We start from the raw sequence: 19,309 nt of genomic DNA, 5'->3' as shown, positions 1-19,309 counted from the left end.
TCCTTGAAAAGCGAACAATCTATTTGCCTAACCCCATAGTTACTTATTAAGCTGAAGATTCAGAAATGCATTCTAGGTATAGAGAAATAGATATAGATCAGCTAAAATATACTTACAGAAAGTTACATATTTAACTATAGATTCAGATTTACAGTATTGATGCAGATGGTTATCAGATGGTTATATAGTGAGCCAAAGATTTTTTTTTTTTTTTGTGTTTGTTAGTGAGCCAAAGATATATAGTTACATAGATTTAGGGTTACGTTATAGTTACAGAGAGTTATGTAATGAGCCATAGATTCAGAATTACAGTATTGTTACAGAGGTTTACAAAATCAGCCATAGAAATATAGTAACATATTTAGAGGGAAACTATAGTAGCAGAGAATTACATATTGAGCCATAGATCTACAGCAGTATTATTGTTATATAGAGCTATATAGTGAGCTATAGCTATTCTTTAATAAACTATGTATAACTTACATATTGAACCATTCTACTACAGCATAGATCAAGTAATTTTATAGTAAGCCATACATTCAGAATTGTTATATAAAGTTTTATATAGTGAGCTATAGGTCTGCTATAGTATAGTATTAGAGAATAATATAGTGAGCCATAGACCCATAGCCACAATATAGGTACAGAAGGGTAAATAGAGAGACATGGATTCAGAGAGTTATAATATGGTAACAAGATGTTATAGATTGGGTAGGCTATTTAAACATAGACTTAAGTGATGGTAAGACAAGATATGACCATCGATACCAATATAAACATAGATGCATCTGTGGCCCAATGCCTGAGCCGGAAAGACCAATGGGCCAAATCGGGGAGACTCTTACTATATATATGGCTAGGTTTCAATTAGTTACAGGCAAATGAAGCTGCACAAGGGTATATTTTCTATAAGGTACAGGTCAGTCCCAGGTGTTTTGGAATTACTAAGGTAGAGTTGAGCCATTTTTAGCTGGTCCTGTTAATTAGAATTGTAATAGTTAGTTAGTGGAACTTTATATAGTGAATTTGTGAAAAAGATCCAATTCCCACAGCAACAAGTAAGTGATGCTAAAATTTTAACCCTGTGCTAGGAAAAAAAAATCAGCTGTGATCTTCCATCCCCACCCCTACAGTTTGTATACATCACCCCCAAATATTTATAATGATGTATGGCTGAAAAAAATTGTGAGATGTACTTAAGTAGAAATACATATAATTATCTGACCTGTCAAAGTATTTTCAATGCAGTTCAGTTAGACTTGTAATTCTTTTGTCACCTACCTGCTCATTGAACAACAAATCAGCAGTATGATGATGGATGTTGGTTCATGGTCCTTTGAGGAGGCTGGATACAGTGAGGGGACACATTAAGTTCCAAAGCTGAATCTGGAGTTAGGGTTGTCTCCTGCGTGGGTAGCAGATCTAGCGAAATCATGCACCAATGCATATATGTACCTAAACTGTATTTTAAACCGTGTATTAAGCTGATCCACTTTAACTTAAGCTGTCTACCCACAAGATTACTGAGATGTTCAACAGTTATCACTGGCTTTGAGTTACCTAATGTGCAGTAGATTTAGATATGAAATCAACTAAACTTGACCGATTCAGGTGTCCTGTTCGATAAGTTTAAAACAATATCTGTTGATCGCGTCAGGAATTCAGCTCTGTCTTGTGGACTCTGCTGTCTTATCTCCAGCAGTGTTATAAGCAATGTCAAGTTCAACTTTATGCACTATAGAACACCCCAATCCCCACAAGGGATTGAGAGAGGAATCTGTGTTCCATAGTCCTAACACACTTTCTGTCTTAGACTGACAACCCTGCTCTTCTATAGTTACATTACAGAGAGCATTGTTATCCTAGGCCAGGAAATGCATTGCAGGGTCACCAGGTAAAAAGAGAAAGGAAAAATGAATACAGGCACCACATCTAAGGACTAATTAGCTGCAATATTAAAAATGTGGTTCTTTGGTTTATACACATGTTAATTGTATGATTAAAATACATAAAACTGATAGCTGCTTCAGAAACCTCCATGTACTAAAGGAGAATGGTTGTATTCTTTCACCCACCCCCTTTGTCAGCTAGATCTTCATTATTAGGTATTCCCAATCCAACACTATTTGCCTAGCTGTACCTAATCCATCATGACAAAATATTAAAAAATGGCAGGAAAAATGAGGTGACAAGGGTAAATGAAATAGGGTATTAGGGTAGGAAATAGGGTGGAAAATGCCTTTAAGAATGAACAACATCCCATGAGGGAAGTTTAGCAAGTAAAGTTAAGTGAACCTAAATATAATAGTTGAGTCCTCAGACAGGCATTACAGATGCAGGCTAGGGGCATGTGAAATTGATTTGACCCGCTGTGGCCACCAACATTGGAACATTCAATGGTGACTCTGTTGACATCAGGAGCCCACTGCACTCCTATGGTCTGAAACCTGAAGGCGATAGAGCCTACAGTTTACAAAGGATTGGTTCATATTTGCTCAGTTTTACACTTCTAGCCTTCCTATCTCCAACTGCTTGAGCAATTATGAAGAACATAATTCAAAGTTTAGGTCTGCTTTCAGTTAGCTACATATCTCTAGGTTTATGACATTCTTAGTTTAAAGAAGAAGCTGGTAAGTATGATCACCCCTTGGTTTCTAATATTCCTCATGGCCTCCAGTAGAAGTATTTTCTACTGACATTCCCAGTTCTACCCAAGTTGGAAATCCCAAGTTGGAGTTCCATTCCCCCTGCTGCCCCTCTTACTCCTCAGGAAAGAAAGAGTGAGACAACTTCATAATGGCTGCAGTGGGTGGATGGGGGTTGAGAACGTTTGTTCATACATTTTGCTGTTAGTGTTCTAGAAATATAAGATTCCATTAAGTGATGCAATCCAGCAGCACCTGCTCAAAACTGAAACATCGTTTTTTGTTGGATTTTCTTTAAACCAAAGAAATTGTATGGCCTTCTGTCCCGGCTGGTGGGGGCGACATTCAAAGCAAAGGAAGGATGATGCAGACATGATGTCTTAATGTCTGCCAAAAATGTGCAGTCTTCATTCTTTTCTTGGGAGAAGAATGTAAATGTTTTCTAAGTAGGAAGAAGCACAGAATGATCAGTGGGGCAGAGGCCATCCTTTCAGATGCAATTTTAGAAATTTTAAAGATAGGCTGAGGATAGGCAGTTACAGATGTCTGGGCAGGAGATAATGAAGATTGCATTAGGATTTTAGAACCAGCCAGCAAGAAAAAAAAAGAAAAGGAGCTTTTAGCTTTGTCATAAAGGTATACATTTTACTAACAGCGTTAAAGTGCTGTACAAAATCAAAGTAGCCAGTGTCTCTAGTGAGGAGCTTTAGAGGTTGAACTTTACATTAATGATGGAAAGAAAGTGAATAATCTAATTAAAGTAAAACTCTAGTCTAAACAAGACCCTTTAGAGCATGTGTAATAACCTACAATTTGTCTCGGTTTCAGAAGCTAGAAGAGTTTCCAATGTTTAAATTGTCAGAATGATTTTGCTTGTGCACATCGTGCCTTAAGATCATTGGGAGCCTGTGGAGCCATGCTGTGTCTTTACCCGCCTCCATCATTAGCAGCTATGACATGCTGAGGAGGAGTGGCCCAAACAGATCGGAGTATGCGGACCCCTAAAGATTAGGTTGTTCTTCACATAAAGGGTTTTTTTTTTTCTTCAGAAATTTCATTGCTGTTATGTTAGGGGATCAATATAATGTTAAGCAGATATATTAAGGTTATAGGTTTTTACAGTGGGTACGGAAAGTATTCAGACCCCCTTAAATTTTTCACTCTTTGTTATATTGCAGCCATTTGCTAAAATCATTTAAGGTTCATTCTTCTTCCTCATGAATGTACACATAGCACCCCATACTGACAGAAAAACACAGAATTGTTGACATTGTTGCAGATTTATTAAAAAAGAAAAACTGAAATATCACATGGTCCTAAGTATTCAGACCCTTTGCTCAGTATTTAGTAGAAGCCCCCTTTTGATCTAATACAGCCAGGAGTCTTTTTGGGAAAGATGCAACAAGTCTTTCACACCTGGATTTGGGGATCCTCTGCCATTCCTCCTTGCAGATCCTCTCCAGTTCTGTCAGGTTGGATGGTAAACGTTGGTGGATAGCCATTTTTAGGTCTCTCCAGAGATGCTCAATTGGGTTTAAGTCAGGGCTCTGGCTGGGCCATTCAAGAACAGTCACGGAGTTGTTGTGAAGCCACTCCTTCGTTATTTTAGCTGTGTGCTTAGGGTCATTGTCTTGTTGGAAGGTAAACCTTCGGCCCAGTCTGAGGTCCAGAGCACTCTGGAGAAGGTTTTTGTCCAGGATATCCCTGTACTTGGCCGCATTCATCTTTCCCTCAATTGCAACCAGTCGTCCTGTCCCTGCAGCTGAAAAACACCCCCACAGCATGATGCTGCCACCACCATGCTTCACTGTTGGGACTGTATTGGACAGGTGATGAGCAGTGCCTGGTTTTCTCCACACATACCGCTTAGAATTAAGGCCAAAAAGTTCTATTTTGGTCTCATCAGACCAGAGAATCTTATTTCTCACCATCTTGGAGTCCTTCAGGTGTTTTTTAGCAAACTCCATGCGGGCTTTCATGTGTCTTACACTGAGGAGAGGCTTCCGTCGGGCCACTCTGCCATAAAGCCCCGACTGGTGGAGGGCTGCAGTGATGGTTGACTTTCTACAACTTTCTCCCATCTCCTGACTGCATCTCTGGAGCTCAGCCACAGTGATCTTTGGGTTCTTCTTTACCTCTCTCACCAAGGCTCTTCTCCCCCGATAGCTTAGTTTGGCCGGACGGCCAGCTCTAGGAAGGGTTCTGGTCATCCCAAACGTCTTCCATTTGAGGATTATGGAGGCCACTGTGCTCTTAGGAACCTTAAGTGCAGCAGAAATCTTTTTGTAACCTTGGCCAGATCTGTGCCTTGCCACAATTCTGTCTCTGAGCTCTTCAGGCAGTTCCTTTGACCTCATGATTCTCATTTGCTCTGACATGCATTGTGATCTGGAAGGTCTTATATAGACAGGTGTGTGGCTTTCCTAATCAAGTCCAATCAGTATAATCAAACACAGCTGGACTCAAATGAAGGTGTAGAACCATCTCAAGGATGATCAGAAGAAATGGAAAGCACCTGAGTTAAATATATGAGTGTCACAGCAAAGGGTCTGAATACTTAGGACCATGTGATATTTCAGTTTTTCTTTTTTAATAAATCTGCAACAATGTCAACAATTCTGTGTTTTTCTGTCAGTATGGGGTGCTATGTGTACATTCATGAGGAAGAAGAATGAACCTAAATGATTTTAGCAAATGGCTGCAATATAACAAAGAGTGAAAAATTTAAGGGTGTCTGAATACTTTCCGTACCCACTGTATATATGTAGAACGCTTATTAAGTTACTGAGTAGCTTAAATCTAATTTCTTGTGCAAGCATTTTCCACCGAATATAGATTTATTTTTCTTTTTTGGATTGATTCTTTAAGAAAGCTTCTGGGCTTTATATGTTCATGGTTGGCTGTTTTTGTTGCCCTCGAAAACTGTTTTCTAAATATAATAGATTCTTACGCAAAAAGGACACTAGAGTTAAGCTTAATCCAACGTCATCATAAATAAACCAGGCTTCTTGAAAATGCAAAAGGAGGTTGAAAAATGTCCTTTGAAGGTACCCATAGACATGGTTGGAATGGGTCACAAACTCATGTCTGTGGGGTACTTGTACAAACCTCTTGGAGAGTCTTTTTGAGGAGACAGTTATCAGGCAGGTTAGAAAACCGTATCCTAATGTTGTGTTACCCAAAAAGTATCTGCATGTCACCCTGTTTCTCTTCACATAGGCCTAATGGAAAGTCAGTCAGAGTGTTTTTTTCATATTTGGTAACCCCCTGGGAGACTCAGGTGCCTAATGGTGGTCTGACATTGTCTTCTAGTGTCTATGTGAACCTTAAAAAATGTCTAAACCCAAGAACCAAAATATAATATATTGTAACTTATAAGTCCTTTTACATGGTGGCTGTATTCAGTTTCATTTTTCAGGCTAAGAACATTTTTAACAAGTGAAGAAAATACCTGTTGATTTGACAAAAAATTTAAAGTTCTGGTCAATTCCTGTAAACTGAACTTAAAGCACAATTGATCGTCCTTTTGTTAGCCACTTGTCTGCTCACCATTTTTAGCCAATTCCCAAAGAATCAGACAAAATTCACTCAGTGGGTGGCCCTGTCAGCCACCTCTTGCCTGACATCCCTCAATTGAAAAACTAAGGTAATCAGCTGGAAAATTGTCAGCCAAACTGCATTTGTATTCGATCAGATGCAGTTGCTGTTCAGGTATTTTGAAAGTTGGTGAGGCCTGCTATCAAAATACAAAAGCTATATAGCATGGATGGAGGGTTCTGTTAGATTTTTCCCATTCAGCCGGTGTATGGTCAGCTTAAGATATGTTTGAGGTCAAGCTTATGTTTGAGGTCATGGCTCATTTTATAGATATAGTAGGCTGAATAAGTGTATCCACTCTAGGATAGAAAATGTCTTATCTGTAGAATAGCCAGGTGAAATAAAGAACAAAAAGCTGTAACAAATGAATACAGACACTGCATATAATGACTAGTAAGTTTCAGTATATTATTATATTTTTTGTGTGGGGGTAAGAGGGTTAGATATGCTTTAAATAGGATTTTAAGACCTAGATATTGGTATGCTGTTCAATGCCTAAAGGTAGCGCCAAATTAGCTCCAAATGCCTAAATGTAGTCTCAAAGTCAAAACAGAAAGTATATATATATAACCTTTTTATCCAGTGGCCTACCAGTGGTCACCATTACCAGGATTACAGAAAGCTAGGATGGTAAGCATGTGCAAATAGTTTGGGAAGTCTTGTAGTTCTTTTTTACCATGGGGTTTATTTATAAAACTTTTAAACAAGATTCACACAACTTTCACCCAAGATTCATGCATTTTAAATGCATTTAATTCAATCTCATGTAAAAAAATATATAAATAGACCCTCATATTTTGAGCAATTAGGCCTATAAATAGCGTGAAAAAATATTGCATTTGAAGTAAATTCAGAATAGAGCTTAATAACTGTGGACTTCTGGTGTGCCATTTGTATTTGATTCCTGGTTTTTGTGTAGGTGGTAAGGATGAATTTAATGTTAACAGTTACAGGAGGGCTGGACAATCTAGCACACCGTGCAGAAGCCATTAAGCCCAATGGATAAGCCACTAGGCGTTTTTAACAGCCAGGGCATATATGCTTCCACTGACAATACGAGAGACTTTAATTAAGGGTCCAGTTAAAATGTTCTAGGCGTATTGGCATCCTGGCTTCTGGAATTTGTCCAGGCTTGTGTTAGAGAATAAAATAATGAGTAAGGCTTATGACAGTCTTGGCATACCCTGGAATATATTTCAAAAACAGTATATCTAAATGTAATGTAATACTTGTTAGGCAGTACTTTAAAAGGTGAATCTAGAGACTACGTCAATAAGTGCCTAGTTAAATCCATGTGACCCTTGGACTATACAATTTCTGAATTGCTGCTTTTTAATCTGACTCCAGCCCCAGAGAAAGCTCAAAGTTCTGCCTGTTCCGACCAAAGTTAACCCCATTACCTAGACACAGCAGAGGCAACCATTTTGTCAATTTCATGCCATATTCCACTGATTGCGGACTTTATTTTAGAGCAGCAGCATGTGTGGGATGAATAAATGGCTGTCCCTGCTATGTGCAAGTAATGGGCACACAAAAAGATCCTTTTTAAATTGGGTCCTAAATTAATCAAGCCGTCCTTTTATGGGGAAAAAATATTTTGAAACTAAATTTATTCCTTTATATGGGGTGTTCTTTTAATGGGTTCCCTTCTATAAAGGGCACATTGGCACAACAGGATGTTCCTATAATTTGGATATATGTTTTCTGCAAGGGTTTCTTTAACTTAATCAATATTTCCGTCCAGCAGGACAGCGGATGCCAATCTCATTTACCCACAGTGCAACTCAGCAGGTTTCTTTCTTGCGTCTCGCACCTCACGGCTGTTTAATCAGCTCCCCTCTAACCCAATTAGCTTTCAGGATCCCAGTGTGAGCAGCAACAGAGAACCTCAGTGGGGGGAGGTCAACCACCCATGGTCCATGATTGGCTGAAAGAGTGCTATGTGACCTAAGAGGTTCTTCTCTCTCCCTCCCCTAGCAGCGATGCCATGGCAATAAAAAAAAAAATGTTGTTTTTCTCTTATTATGGGATGTGGAAGACATCAGTTATGAAAAGGAGGAGGGGGGAGAGAGATGCTTATGATTTTGAAGACATTGACAGAAAAAGTTTCTGTAGGACTAGCTAGACAGGGAAAGGGAATGTTTTGAGATCAGGGATTGTTCAGACACTTTATTGAGCCTGGAGCGACAGTAGAATAGTACATAGAGCATATACATGGAAGAGGTAGATATTAAAGTCTTGAAAGAGAAAACATGTTAGAAAAAAAAAAAAAACACCTTGCAGCAATGGCTACTTTTCTATTAGTAAATGAATATGGAGAATAGAATATGGAGGCATGTTTTCTGGAGAATTCATGTAAGAAGTGAGACAAGAAAGTAATCTAGTGGGTCAGACTTGCTGGGACAGAAAGGTGTAGAGTATGGGATGGCTTCAAGATTAGGAGACGATTTTCTTTTCTGATTCTCTCTCTTAATCTTCTCCCTTGTCATACCCTTCTCACTCCCCCAGACTCATCCTCCTATGATCACAGGTTAATATTGGGGGTGTAGAAAGTATACACAGCTCATTGCAATTGTTTCTTTCTCTCCCCCTCCCCTACCTACCCCTGTTTCTTTTCCTTCTTTCAACCCTTTTTCTCTTCTCTGTTCATCTCCCTCCCACCATGTCACGTCTTTCTCTTGTATGTTCATTCTCTTCAAATTAATTTCCTGTTTTTCATCAATCCATTACAACTTACTATTTTTCCTAAACTCCATACAACCTTACCTTGGACATTCCTGTCTGATTTTTTTTTTCCATTATTTTTGTACTTTTCTTTACTTACCTTCAACTTTTTTCTTTCTCTTTTTGTCGTTGTTTTTGTGTTCTTTATCTATGGTTCATTTATTCTCCCCACCATCATCTTCTATTTTCATTTCTTCCTCCCTCTGTCCTGTCCCACCTTTTCCCGTCCTTACAGTTTTCGTCTGCCCGGGAATGCTACAGGAGATTCTAGAGCCCACTTCCACCCATGAGTCTGACCATCAGTCGGGAGCATGGTGTCGAGATCCGCTGCAAGCTGGTGAGCGACTCTATGTCATGCCATGGATTCCCTACCGTACAGACACGTTAACAGAGTATGCATCCTGGGAGGACTATACTGCTGGACGACATACTACTACATACCGTCTACCAAGTCGAGTGGATGGCACAGGTTTTGTGGTGTACGATGGGGCTGCTTTTTATAACAAGGAACGTACACGCAACATTGTCAAATATGACCTTAGGACACGGATCAAGAGTGGAGAGGCAATTATATCCACAGCAAACTATCACGATACTTCACCCTACAGGTGGGGTGGGAAAACTGACATAGACCTGGCTGTGGATGAGAATGGGTTATGGGTTATCTACGCTACAGAAGGAAACAGCGGGAGGCTAGTGGTGACCCAGCTTAACCCATATACTCTCCGTTTTGAGGGGACATGGGAGACGACTTATGATAAGCGTTCTGCATCAAATGCTTTCATGGCATGTGGTGTCCTTTATGTACTAAGATCAGTGTATGCAGATGATGATAATGAATCAGCAGGCAACCGACTGGAGTATGCCTTTAACACACATCGAAACAGGGAAGAGCCACTGGGGATCAATGGAGCCAATGGATTGGATTTTCCCAACCCTTACCAGTATGTGTCATCTGTGGACTACAACCCAAGAGACGGGCAGTTATATGTCTGGAACAACTATTTTCTGGTCCGCTATGCATTGAAGTTTGGTCCTCCTGACCCAGCAGAGGGTAAGTTGTGCAATTTATTGTCAACAAAAATGTTATTGAATTAAATATTGAAAACTTATTATGTATTGAAGATGAAAAGAAGTGACCTGGTGTCTTTAGAAGTTTAAGTCCATGACTATTACACTTAAAGTAAGCCTGTCACAAAGTCAACATAACTAGTTTTGTGTAAAAAACATATTGCAACTTTGCTATATGTCCTAGTACTTTTTCCTTAAGCTCCATTAGTGTTCACCCTTAACTTTTTGTAGAACCTGGAATAAAAATGGTTTATATGGGCAATTTACTTTTTGAATTTTTTCAACATACACTTTGAAGGTGCAAAAAGTGTCTTTATTTGTAACATAAAAGTTAATTTGTAAAAAAGTAGAAATTTTTGGGTTGTAAAAGTGTTTTTCCCTTTTCGGTATAAAACAGCTTTCCACCACGCATAACATGTTATAAAACAGCTAAAAAGTTCTCAGAACATAGAAGTTTTTCATGTGTGTTGTGTCTCCCACATACCTTCTGGCAAACTCAAAACTTGATTTAATACAGAGTCTTTTCAGCAGTGGCTATACCTTATCACTTTTGCATAAAGCCCAGTTTTGTGGAGCTTTTGGGTTATATGTGCCCCAGAGATGCTTTCACTGCTCTTACAAACCCCCAAAAAAAAGAAAAACAGCCTAACAAACGTATCCTTTTACCGTGGTTCAGCAAACCCCAATAAAACAAAAAACTATTCTCCACTAAGGAGGGTATATACTTTGTTATTCCTGAAGCAAAGGAAAACTGCATATGGATTTAAAACAGAACTTCAAAAAGAACAGATCATCCTTTCAATAAAATATATGAAATGCAAACTAGATATAGTATCAGGTGTTAACTTCTCATATATATGAGCCAAGAATGATAACTCGATTACAGAACTGGCAGTGCTACTATAAATCAGCCCACAAAATTAAGACGATGTAAAGCATGGAAAACTGTCATGTGAGACTATTGAACGCTGTCAACCCAATAGTCCAAACAAGGAGTTTTCAGAACTGAACTGTTGTCCAGGAGTGCTCTTAAAGATATTTACAAGCCTGGGTTTTGAGTATCACATCCAAAATTGGAATCAAAGCCGACAATATTGTGGTTTGGCACACACATTGCAGTCTTCTTCAAAGTATTTCCATGTAAAACATAGTGAAAGGGAATGATAAATGAGTCCTCCTTTTGTAAAACAACACCAGCACATTTTGCTGATAATCGAGGCAGTTGTGTATCTTTCCTATACTGAATCACTGTTTGTCATATCAAAAATCTTTGAAACCACTTTTGAATCGGAGTAGTAGGGATCCCAGCTGGAAATGAATAAATAGAATTCCACTTCCACAATTATAGGTAGATTCCATGAAGGCAAAATATCTTAAAAATATCCCTTTCTTCAATTGCATTCAGTGTTAAATATCCACATTCATGGCAACAATCACATCAATTAAATTTGCTTTGGTATCTTTACTGGCCATGCCTTACATGGGCACATAGCACCAAAAATATATAGTATTAAAGTGATTGTAAAGTCTCATTTTCTTTTTCTTAAATAACAAACATATTATACTTGCCTGCTCTGTGCAGTTGGTTTTGCACAGAGTGGCCCAGATCCTTCTCTTCTCGGTTCCTTCTTCTGTGCTCCTGGCCCCTCCCTCCTGTTGAGTACCCCCACAGCAAGCAGCTTGATGTGTGGGCACCCGAGCCAAGTCAGAGCTCCCTGTGTCCAATCAGACATAGAGCTGTGACCGGACCCCGCCCAGCTTTTTTCCTGTTGGTGTGACTGACTTTGATTGACAACAGCCGGAGCCAATTGGGCCACGCTGCTGTCTTAGCCAATAAAGAGGGGAGTCCTGGGCAGCTGAGAAACTCCTGCAACATCGCTGGATAAAGATGGACTCAGGTAAGTATTATGGGGGCTGAGGAGACGGCTGCACACCAAAGGTTTTTTTTATCTTAATGCATTTATCAAGGCAACTGCAGTCTATTTTTTCCAGTGCAGGCGAAACTCGTCCACAGCAGCAATGCAGGTGGATGAGGAAGTCGAGAGGAACCTAGTTCCTCTTTGATCCCCTCGGTCACAAATAGGCAGCATCCAATTGGATGTTGACGTCCCATGATACGTTGGTGGCCATCTTGGGTCAAGCAAAATCTTTTTAAGATCCTGGCTTCCAGGATTGGCATGCATGTTGTGTGCGGCTAGAGTAGGGACAGGCCACCTGTTTATTAGGGACAGAGCTTAGCATCAGGGAGAGGTTCCAGGTGAGTGAGGAAAGTGCAAGGATACGCCATCCATCCTGGATGCCTCCCCCCTTTTCTGTGGACTGGCCAAGCTGCATTCCTCTTCTCAAGACAGATGCTGTTGGCAAACATTAGACCTACTGCTACTATTCATCGCTGTACATCCTGTAAATGCGCCTACTTGGGTTGCCTTACTGCCGGGCATGTTGTGCATTATTTAACTTTAATTTCAATACAGTTCTGATTTCTGCCACTGGACTGAGTGGTCAAATGGGCAAAAAGAAGTTTGGCATCATACAGACAACCACCTTTTCAATGTCTAGTACTCATGTCCTATATAATAAGATACAGTCTTCAGCATCTTAACTCTGAGGAAGCTAGACGTTACTGGTGAAACTGGTCAGATGCCTGTGACCTCCACTGTCCACTCCCCTGAGGCACTTATACTAAGAGGATGAGGATAAATTTGGACTTTGTTCATATATACACTGCTCAAAAAGCACTTTTTAATCAGAGTACAGTGTAGCATCAAGTCAATTAAACTCCTGGGATATTGATCTGGCCAGTTAAGTAGCAGAGAAGGGTGTTAATTAGTTTCAGGGGCTTTGGTGGTAATGAAATTAAGGTGGAGGCCACTGACATTTTTTTTTCCCTATTCATCTTTTCTGACTGTTTTTCACTAGTTTTGCATTTGGCTTGGATCAGTGTCACTATTTGTAGCATGAGGTGATATCTGAACCCTATAGAGGTTGCATAGGCAGTCCAACTCCTCCAGGATGGCACCCCAACACGTGCCATTGCCAGAAGGTTTGCTGTGTCTCCCAGCATTGTCTCAAGAGCATTGAGGAGATTCCAGGCAGTTACTCTAGGAGAGCTGGACAGAGCCGTAGAAGGTCTGGTATCTGCTTCTTTGTGCAAGGAGGAACAGGATAAGCACTGCCAGAGCCAGGGCCAGACTGGGAATAAAATTCAGCCCTGGAAATAATTTCATACCAGCCCTATAGCATTATTATACCGACCCAACAGCATTTTCTTGTTCATAAAAGGTAAAAACATTAATTTTAAAGCACATTTGAAGAGTGCATTATATATAGATAAGACAGATATAAAAGCATATAGGGCTTTATATATATTTAGATATATATAAGCAAATTCCAGTTAAAAGTGGTGTAAAAGTGTGGACATGGCACAGGAGGTGGTCAGAGGCTGTGTTGGCATGGTACAGGAAATGTCAGAGGCTGCGGACATGGTACAGGAGGACATGTCAGAGGCTGTGGGCTTGTGCAGGAGATGCAGGGGCTGCGGACATGGTACAGGAGATGCAGAGGCTGCGGACACGGTGCAGGAGATGCAGGGGCTGCAGACACGGTGCAGGAGATCCAGAGGCTGAGGGCATGGTGCAGGAGATGCAGGGGCTGCAGACATGGTGCCGCAGGGGCTGCGGACATGGCAGGAGATGCAGGGGTTGTGGGCATGGTGCAGAAGATGCAGGGGCTTGGGGCATGGTACAGGGGCTGCGGACATGGTACAGGAGATGCAAACCACCTGCTTTTCTCTACACCAAGCCCATCAAACCATGTCCTTATGGACCTAGCCTTCAAGGCTGCTGATTGGGGATGGGGTAGAACCAGCCCCTCTGTACTGGGCCCAGGGGCAGAGAGGGGACTTTTTATTTTCTATGGGCACAGGCAGAGTATTACTGAAAGCCATAACTTCCAGCAATTATAATAAAATTCCCTCAGCCCCAATCGTGTTGCTGTGAGGCCTGAGGGCAGATAGGGGACTTCTTACTGCTTTTGGAAGCAGGAGGTGTAATATTGATTGTTCTGGCAAGCACAAGACTGTGCCCATCGTAGTGGTATAAGTGCAGTGGAGTCAATGAGTTAGTAGCTGCTGGAGGGATACCTGCTCAGAGCCAAGTCCCCAGAGGTGTAAGTGTGTTCAGTTTGTGTATGGTGTGTGTGAATATGGGTGGTTGGGAAATTACTGCTGGCTGCTGGCTCACCTGCGATCATGCTGCTGGCTACTAGCGCGTCTGTGTGGGAGGGATCGGCGCCATGACAGTCTCAGCCAGTCAGTCGATCCAACGCTGCGCACCGCCCCCGCCGGATGTGACGTCATGCCGCTCACAGCGGCTGACGTAGAAAGAGTATATCGGATGGATTGGATTGCACTCTGCCGCGGCCCCAATGCTTAGCGCGGCCGGCCCCAAAGCGGCCCCAGGGCCGGCGGCCCACCAGGAAATTTCCCGGTATCCCAGTAGGCCAGTCCGGCCCTGGCAAGAGCCCTACAAAATGACCACCAGCAGGGCACTGGTGTGAATGTCTCTGACCAAACAATCAGAAACAGACTTCATGAGAGTGGCCTGAGAACCTGAGTATGCAGCCAACTCCTGTAGGATGAAGGAATTGATACCACGCTCATCTGACCTAAATCCAAGAGAACAATAGAATAGGGACATTAGGTTTCGGTCCATCTGACGCCACCAGGTTGCACCTCAGTCTGTTCAGGAGTTCAGTGATGCCCTGGTCCAGACCCGGGAGGAAATACCCCAGGACAGCATTCAACGTCTCATTAGGAACCTGATCTTGTCAGGCATGCATACAAGCACGTGGGGGGCCATACAAGCTACTGAGTTTTGAGTTGCTGCAATGAAATTTTAGCAAAATGGACTAGGCCGCTGCATCATTTTTTCACTTTGATTTTCGGGTTGTCTTTGAATTCAGTCCTCTGTAGGTTGATATTTTCATTTCCATCAAACGATGTGGCATCCTTTCATTCATAACACATTACCCAGTCCAAATCAGTATAAATATCCAGCATGATATTTTTCCCAATTGAGACCTGGTGATGTGTTTTCAAAGTGTTCCTTTAATTTTTTTAAACAGTGTATATCCTTGAGCCTGTATCCTTTTTCTAAGATATCATACCATTAGAGGCACATCTAAAGAACCTACCTATAGTTGTGGAAGTGGAATCCTCTTTATTTATTTCCTGCTAGGATGGCTACTATTCTAAATCAAAGGCGATTTGAAAGATTCTTCACATGACAAACAGTGATTTAGTATATAATGTGCTGGTGTTGTTTTACAAAAGGATGACTCATTTATCTTTCCCTTTCACTGACTATGGTTTACATGGAAATACTTTGAAGAGGCTGCAATCTGTGCCAAGCCTCAATATTTTCGGCTTTGATTCCAATTTTGGATGTAAGGCTCATAACCCTGGCTCGTAAATATCTTAAAGATTTCTCTTGGACAAGAGTTCAGTTCTGAAAACTCCTTGTTTGGACTATTGAGTTGTTCAGTATCTCCTTTAAAAGATTTATTTTCACATCATTGTTTTGCATGCTTTATATCTGTGGACCAATCCCCAATGTAGTAGGCTAATTTATAGTAGCACTGGCAGTTCAGTACTCGAGTTATCATCCTTGGCTCATATATACGAGAAGCTGACACCTGGTACTATATCTAGTTTACATTCCATATATTTTAGCTAAAGGATTCTAGGTCCTTTTGAAGTTCTGTTTTGAACCTCTATGAAGTGTCCCTTAGCTTCAGGAATAACATAACATATACATGCCTCAGGGGAGAACTGGTGGTTTCTGTTTTTAATGAGGTTTGTTGAACCATGGTAAAAGAATCATTTTATAAGTGTTTCTATGTAATAGAAAAAAAATTACATGACTGAATTTTTGCTACGTAATATATTTCTTTCATTTTTGTGTATAGATCTGTAGTAGTCCTATAATGGTGTATAATATTTGGTGTTTTCACTGATCTTAGCTGTGGATCTCGACAGCTCCTTCACAGTAAACGTTGGCCTCCTGGTAGCTAATGACCTCCTTACCTAGTCACAGAGTTTTGGTGAACAGCCTTCTCCAGTCAGAGTCCCGATTTTACTATATTCTTTTTCTATTTAATTGTGCCCACAATTACGCTTGGAGTTTGTTTCTTTTAATTACCAAGAATGTTACTGCAGAACATTATCCTGGACTTGTTTCAATAACTCCTTTGTGTTCATGATGATTTGTTTGTTTAGGTACCTTCACTAGCAAACCCTTGGGCACTCTAAAAACAGGTGTATTTATTTTGAGATCATGTGACACTTTTAACACACAGGTGGGCTCCATTCAACTAATTATGCCAATTTTGAAGCCAGTTGTTTGCACCAGAGCTTATTTATGGGTTTCAGAGGGAGTGAATACATAGTCAGTCAAGCTGTATTTGTATTTTTTATTTTTTTGCAAACAGTTTGAAAATCCATTGGGGGAGATTTATTTAAACTGGAGAGTGCAAAATCCGGTGCAGATTTGCAAAGAAACCAATCAGCTTTTAGGTTTTATTGTCAAAGCTTATATGAACAAGCTGAAGTTAGAAGCTGACTGGCAAGTGGCTACCATGCAGCGCTTCATGAGATTATGAGTGCTCCAGTTTTATTAAATCGCTCCCACTGTGTTTTTGAAATTTCAGCATTATGGACCAATTTCTTTAGATCAGTGACACAAACTTACTTAATATTTTTAAACAGTGTATTCCAATGGGTAATAAAAATAAAAGAGCTAAGGTTAAACCTGGGTGGCTAAACTTTAAATTAAAAAGAGAAAAAAAAGGCCTTAAAAAAACTATATGGCTGAGGGATCATTGTCAGTATTTCAACACTACAAGGAATGCAATAGGAAGTGTAAGAATGTAATGAGAGCAGGTAAAATAGACCACAAAAGGCACATAGCGGAGGATTAAGGATGACATCACAGGATGTAACCTTGTGGCTAACAGAAGCCAGGGTCCAGAAAAGACTAGAATAGCACAACTAAATCACCAGTACCTAATGGCTTACACCCGAGAGTCAGTCAGGTTATAACCAGACTGCTATTCCGAATTTTTATGGGCAGCATACTGACAGGAATGATACTAGCTGATTGGCAAGGGCCAACGTGATACCAATATTTAAAAAGGGGCCAACACTTATACCCATGAACTATAGACCAGTTAATTTAACATCAATAGTATGTAAACTATTGGAGGAGATGATAAGGGAATTTATCCAAGAATTTGCTGATGAAAAAAGTATCATTAGTCGTAATCAGCATGGGTTTATGAAAGGTCGTTCTTGCCAAACCAATCTGTTAACATTCTAGCTGCCATCTAGATAAGGGCAGGCCAGTGGATGTGGTGTATCTGGATTTTGCAAAAGCATATGATACAGTCCCCTTTAGATGCCTAATTCAAAAACTGAAGTCTGTAGGCATGGACCAGAGGATTTGTGCATGGATAGAAAACTTTTTACAGGGTTGGGGCCAAAGGGTAGTGATAAATAGCGAATACTCAGATTGTTCTGGAGTGGTAAGTGCGGTACCCCAAAGCTCTGTCCTGGGACCAATTCTGTTTAATTTCTTCATAAATGATATAGAGGTTGGTATAACTAGCTCAATCTCAGTGTTTGCTGATGACTAAAAGCTAAGTAGGGAAATAACTTTATAGCAAGATATAAAAACGGAACAAGAGGACCTCAAGAAAATAATGGGGTGGCCAACTACATGGCAAATGAGGTTTAACGTTGAAAAATGTACAATAATGCACTTGGGGGCTAAAATGTGAATGCAAGGTACTCGCCCGGGGGAAAACCTCTGGGGGAATGCAGGATGGAGAAAGATCTGGGGGTCCTAGTATATGACAGACTCAGCAATGTCATGCAATGCCAAGCTGCAGTAAGCAAAGCCAGCAGAATTATACTATGCATAAATCAAGGAATTTACTCCAGAGATAAAACAATAATCCTGACACTTTATAAAATTCTGGCTGGAGGATCGGAACATCTGGAGTATTCTGTCCAATTCAGGTCACCAATCCTCAGGAGGGAGGTGCTGGAACTGGAGAGAGTACAAAGAAGGGCAACAAAAATAATAAGGGAACTGGAGGACCTTCATTATGAGGAACTACAAGCATTAACTTATTCTCCCTGGAGAAGAGATGCTTGGGAGGAGATATGATGGCGATTCTGGCATAGGGCATAAACTTTTCAGCCTCAGGGAGTGTAAGAAGACATGAGGCCCCTTAATAAAACCTTAGGTTGTGTAGGGGGGTTTTCACTATCAGGGCAATAAGGATGTGGAATTCACTTCCACAACCAGTGGGGTCAGCAGGAAATATTGACCGTTTAAAAATTTCTTGGACATGTATCATAGCGAGCACAGTATACAGGGGTATGGGAAATTATTATGAACACGCACACCTACATAGATTGAACTGAATGGACTGGTGTCTTCATTCAACCTTACCAACTATGTAACTGTATGTAACAATTAAGTCCATTTTAACTACAGGTTGCAGCACCACAAATTTTTCCAAAGGTGAATACTTATGCAAAGCACTGTCTATATGCAAGTAGAGTCTGTTGTGAAGTTGAGGGCTGACCATTACCTTACAGCCATACCCTGTGTCTGTGATATCTTCTTCATTGTATGCCCCCGAAAGCAAGAAGCTAAAAGAAAAAAAGGTTCAAAAGCTTCTTTTCGAAAACATTTTTCAAAATGAGATAAAAAGAGTGGAAGCAATGATCTCTCTGCAGAGGTCCCCAGCTAAGTCAGTACTATAGTTCTACATTGAGCAAAGCTCATGCTACCTACTGATCGGAAAGCTCTAGCCAGAATAAGTAGAGGGCATGCCGAACCTCTACAGAGGGCCCACTGACTCCATGCAGAGATCAAGGGTTCTTCTTAGCAGCTTGATGACAATGGACAGGCTTTTTTATTCAGGTTGTGGCTGCTTTCTAAAGAACTGTAAGACTTTGAACACCTTTTGCTTTGATTCATCCTCAATCTATTCAGCTGATTAAATTATTAGCCCAGTTGGGCTTTAAGTAGCATAATATTTTCTGTTTTAGCCATTGCTTTGTAGTCAAACATACAGTACCTGTTGATGTTCCAGGTGCTGTATGTTGCACAGTGTTGTATGCAGCCATTCTAAATCTCCAAAGCACTACCATACTTCATTCTGATGACACATTCTGGTGACTGAGCCTCCTCTAAACAAAA

General features: G+C 40.6%; 1 protein-coding gene across 7 annotated transcripts in view; it reads left to right on the top strand.

The window, feature by feature from the left end:
* Nucleotides 1-19,309, top strand: part of ADGRL1 (adhesion G protein-coupled receptor L1) — a 617,999-nt gene that overhangs the window by 470,051 nt on the left and 128,639 nt on the right. For all 7 annotated transcript variants that reach the window (XM_082254819.1, XM_082254817.1, XM_082254818.1 and 4 more), the window contains one exon: nucleotides 9,202-10,020. In XM_082254819.1, coding sequence (XP_082110945.1) covers nucleotides 9,202-10,020 — 819 coding nt within the window. The remainder of the gene's footprint in view (nucleotides 1-9,201; nucleotides 10,021-19,309) is intronic.

The sequence above is a fragment of the Pelophylax lessonae genome (assembly GCF_965119305.1).
Source record: "Pelophylax lessonae genome assembly, chromosome: 4".
Lineage (NCBI taxonomy): Eukaryota > Metazoa > Chordata > Amphibia > Anura > Ranidae > Pelophylax > Pelophylax lessonae.
The sequence above is the reverse complement of the archived record's forward strand: the minus strand, read 5'-3'. Positions and strand labels throughout refer to the sequence as shown.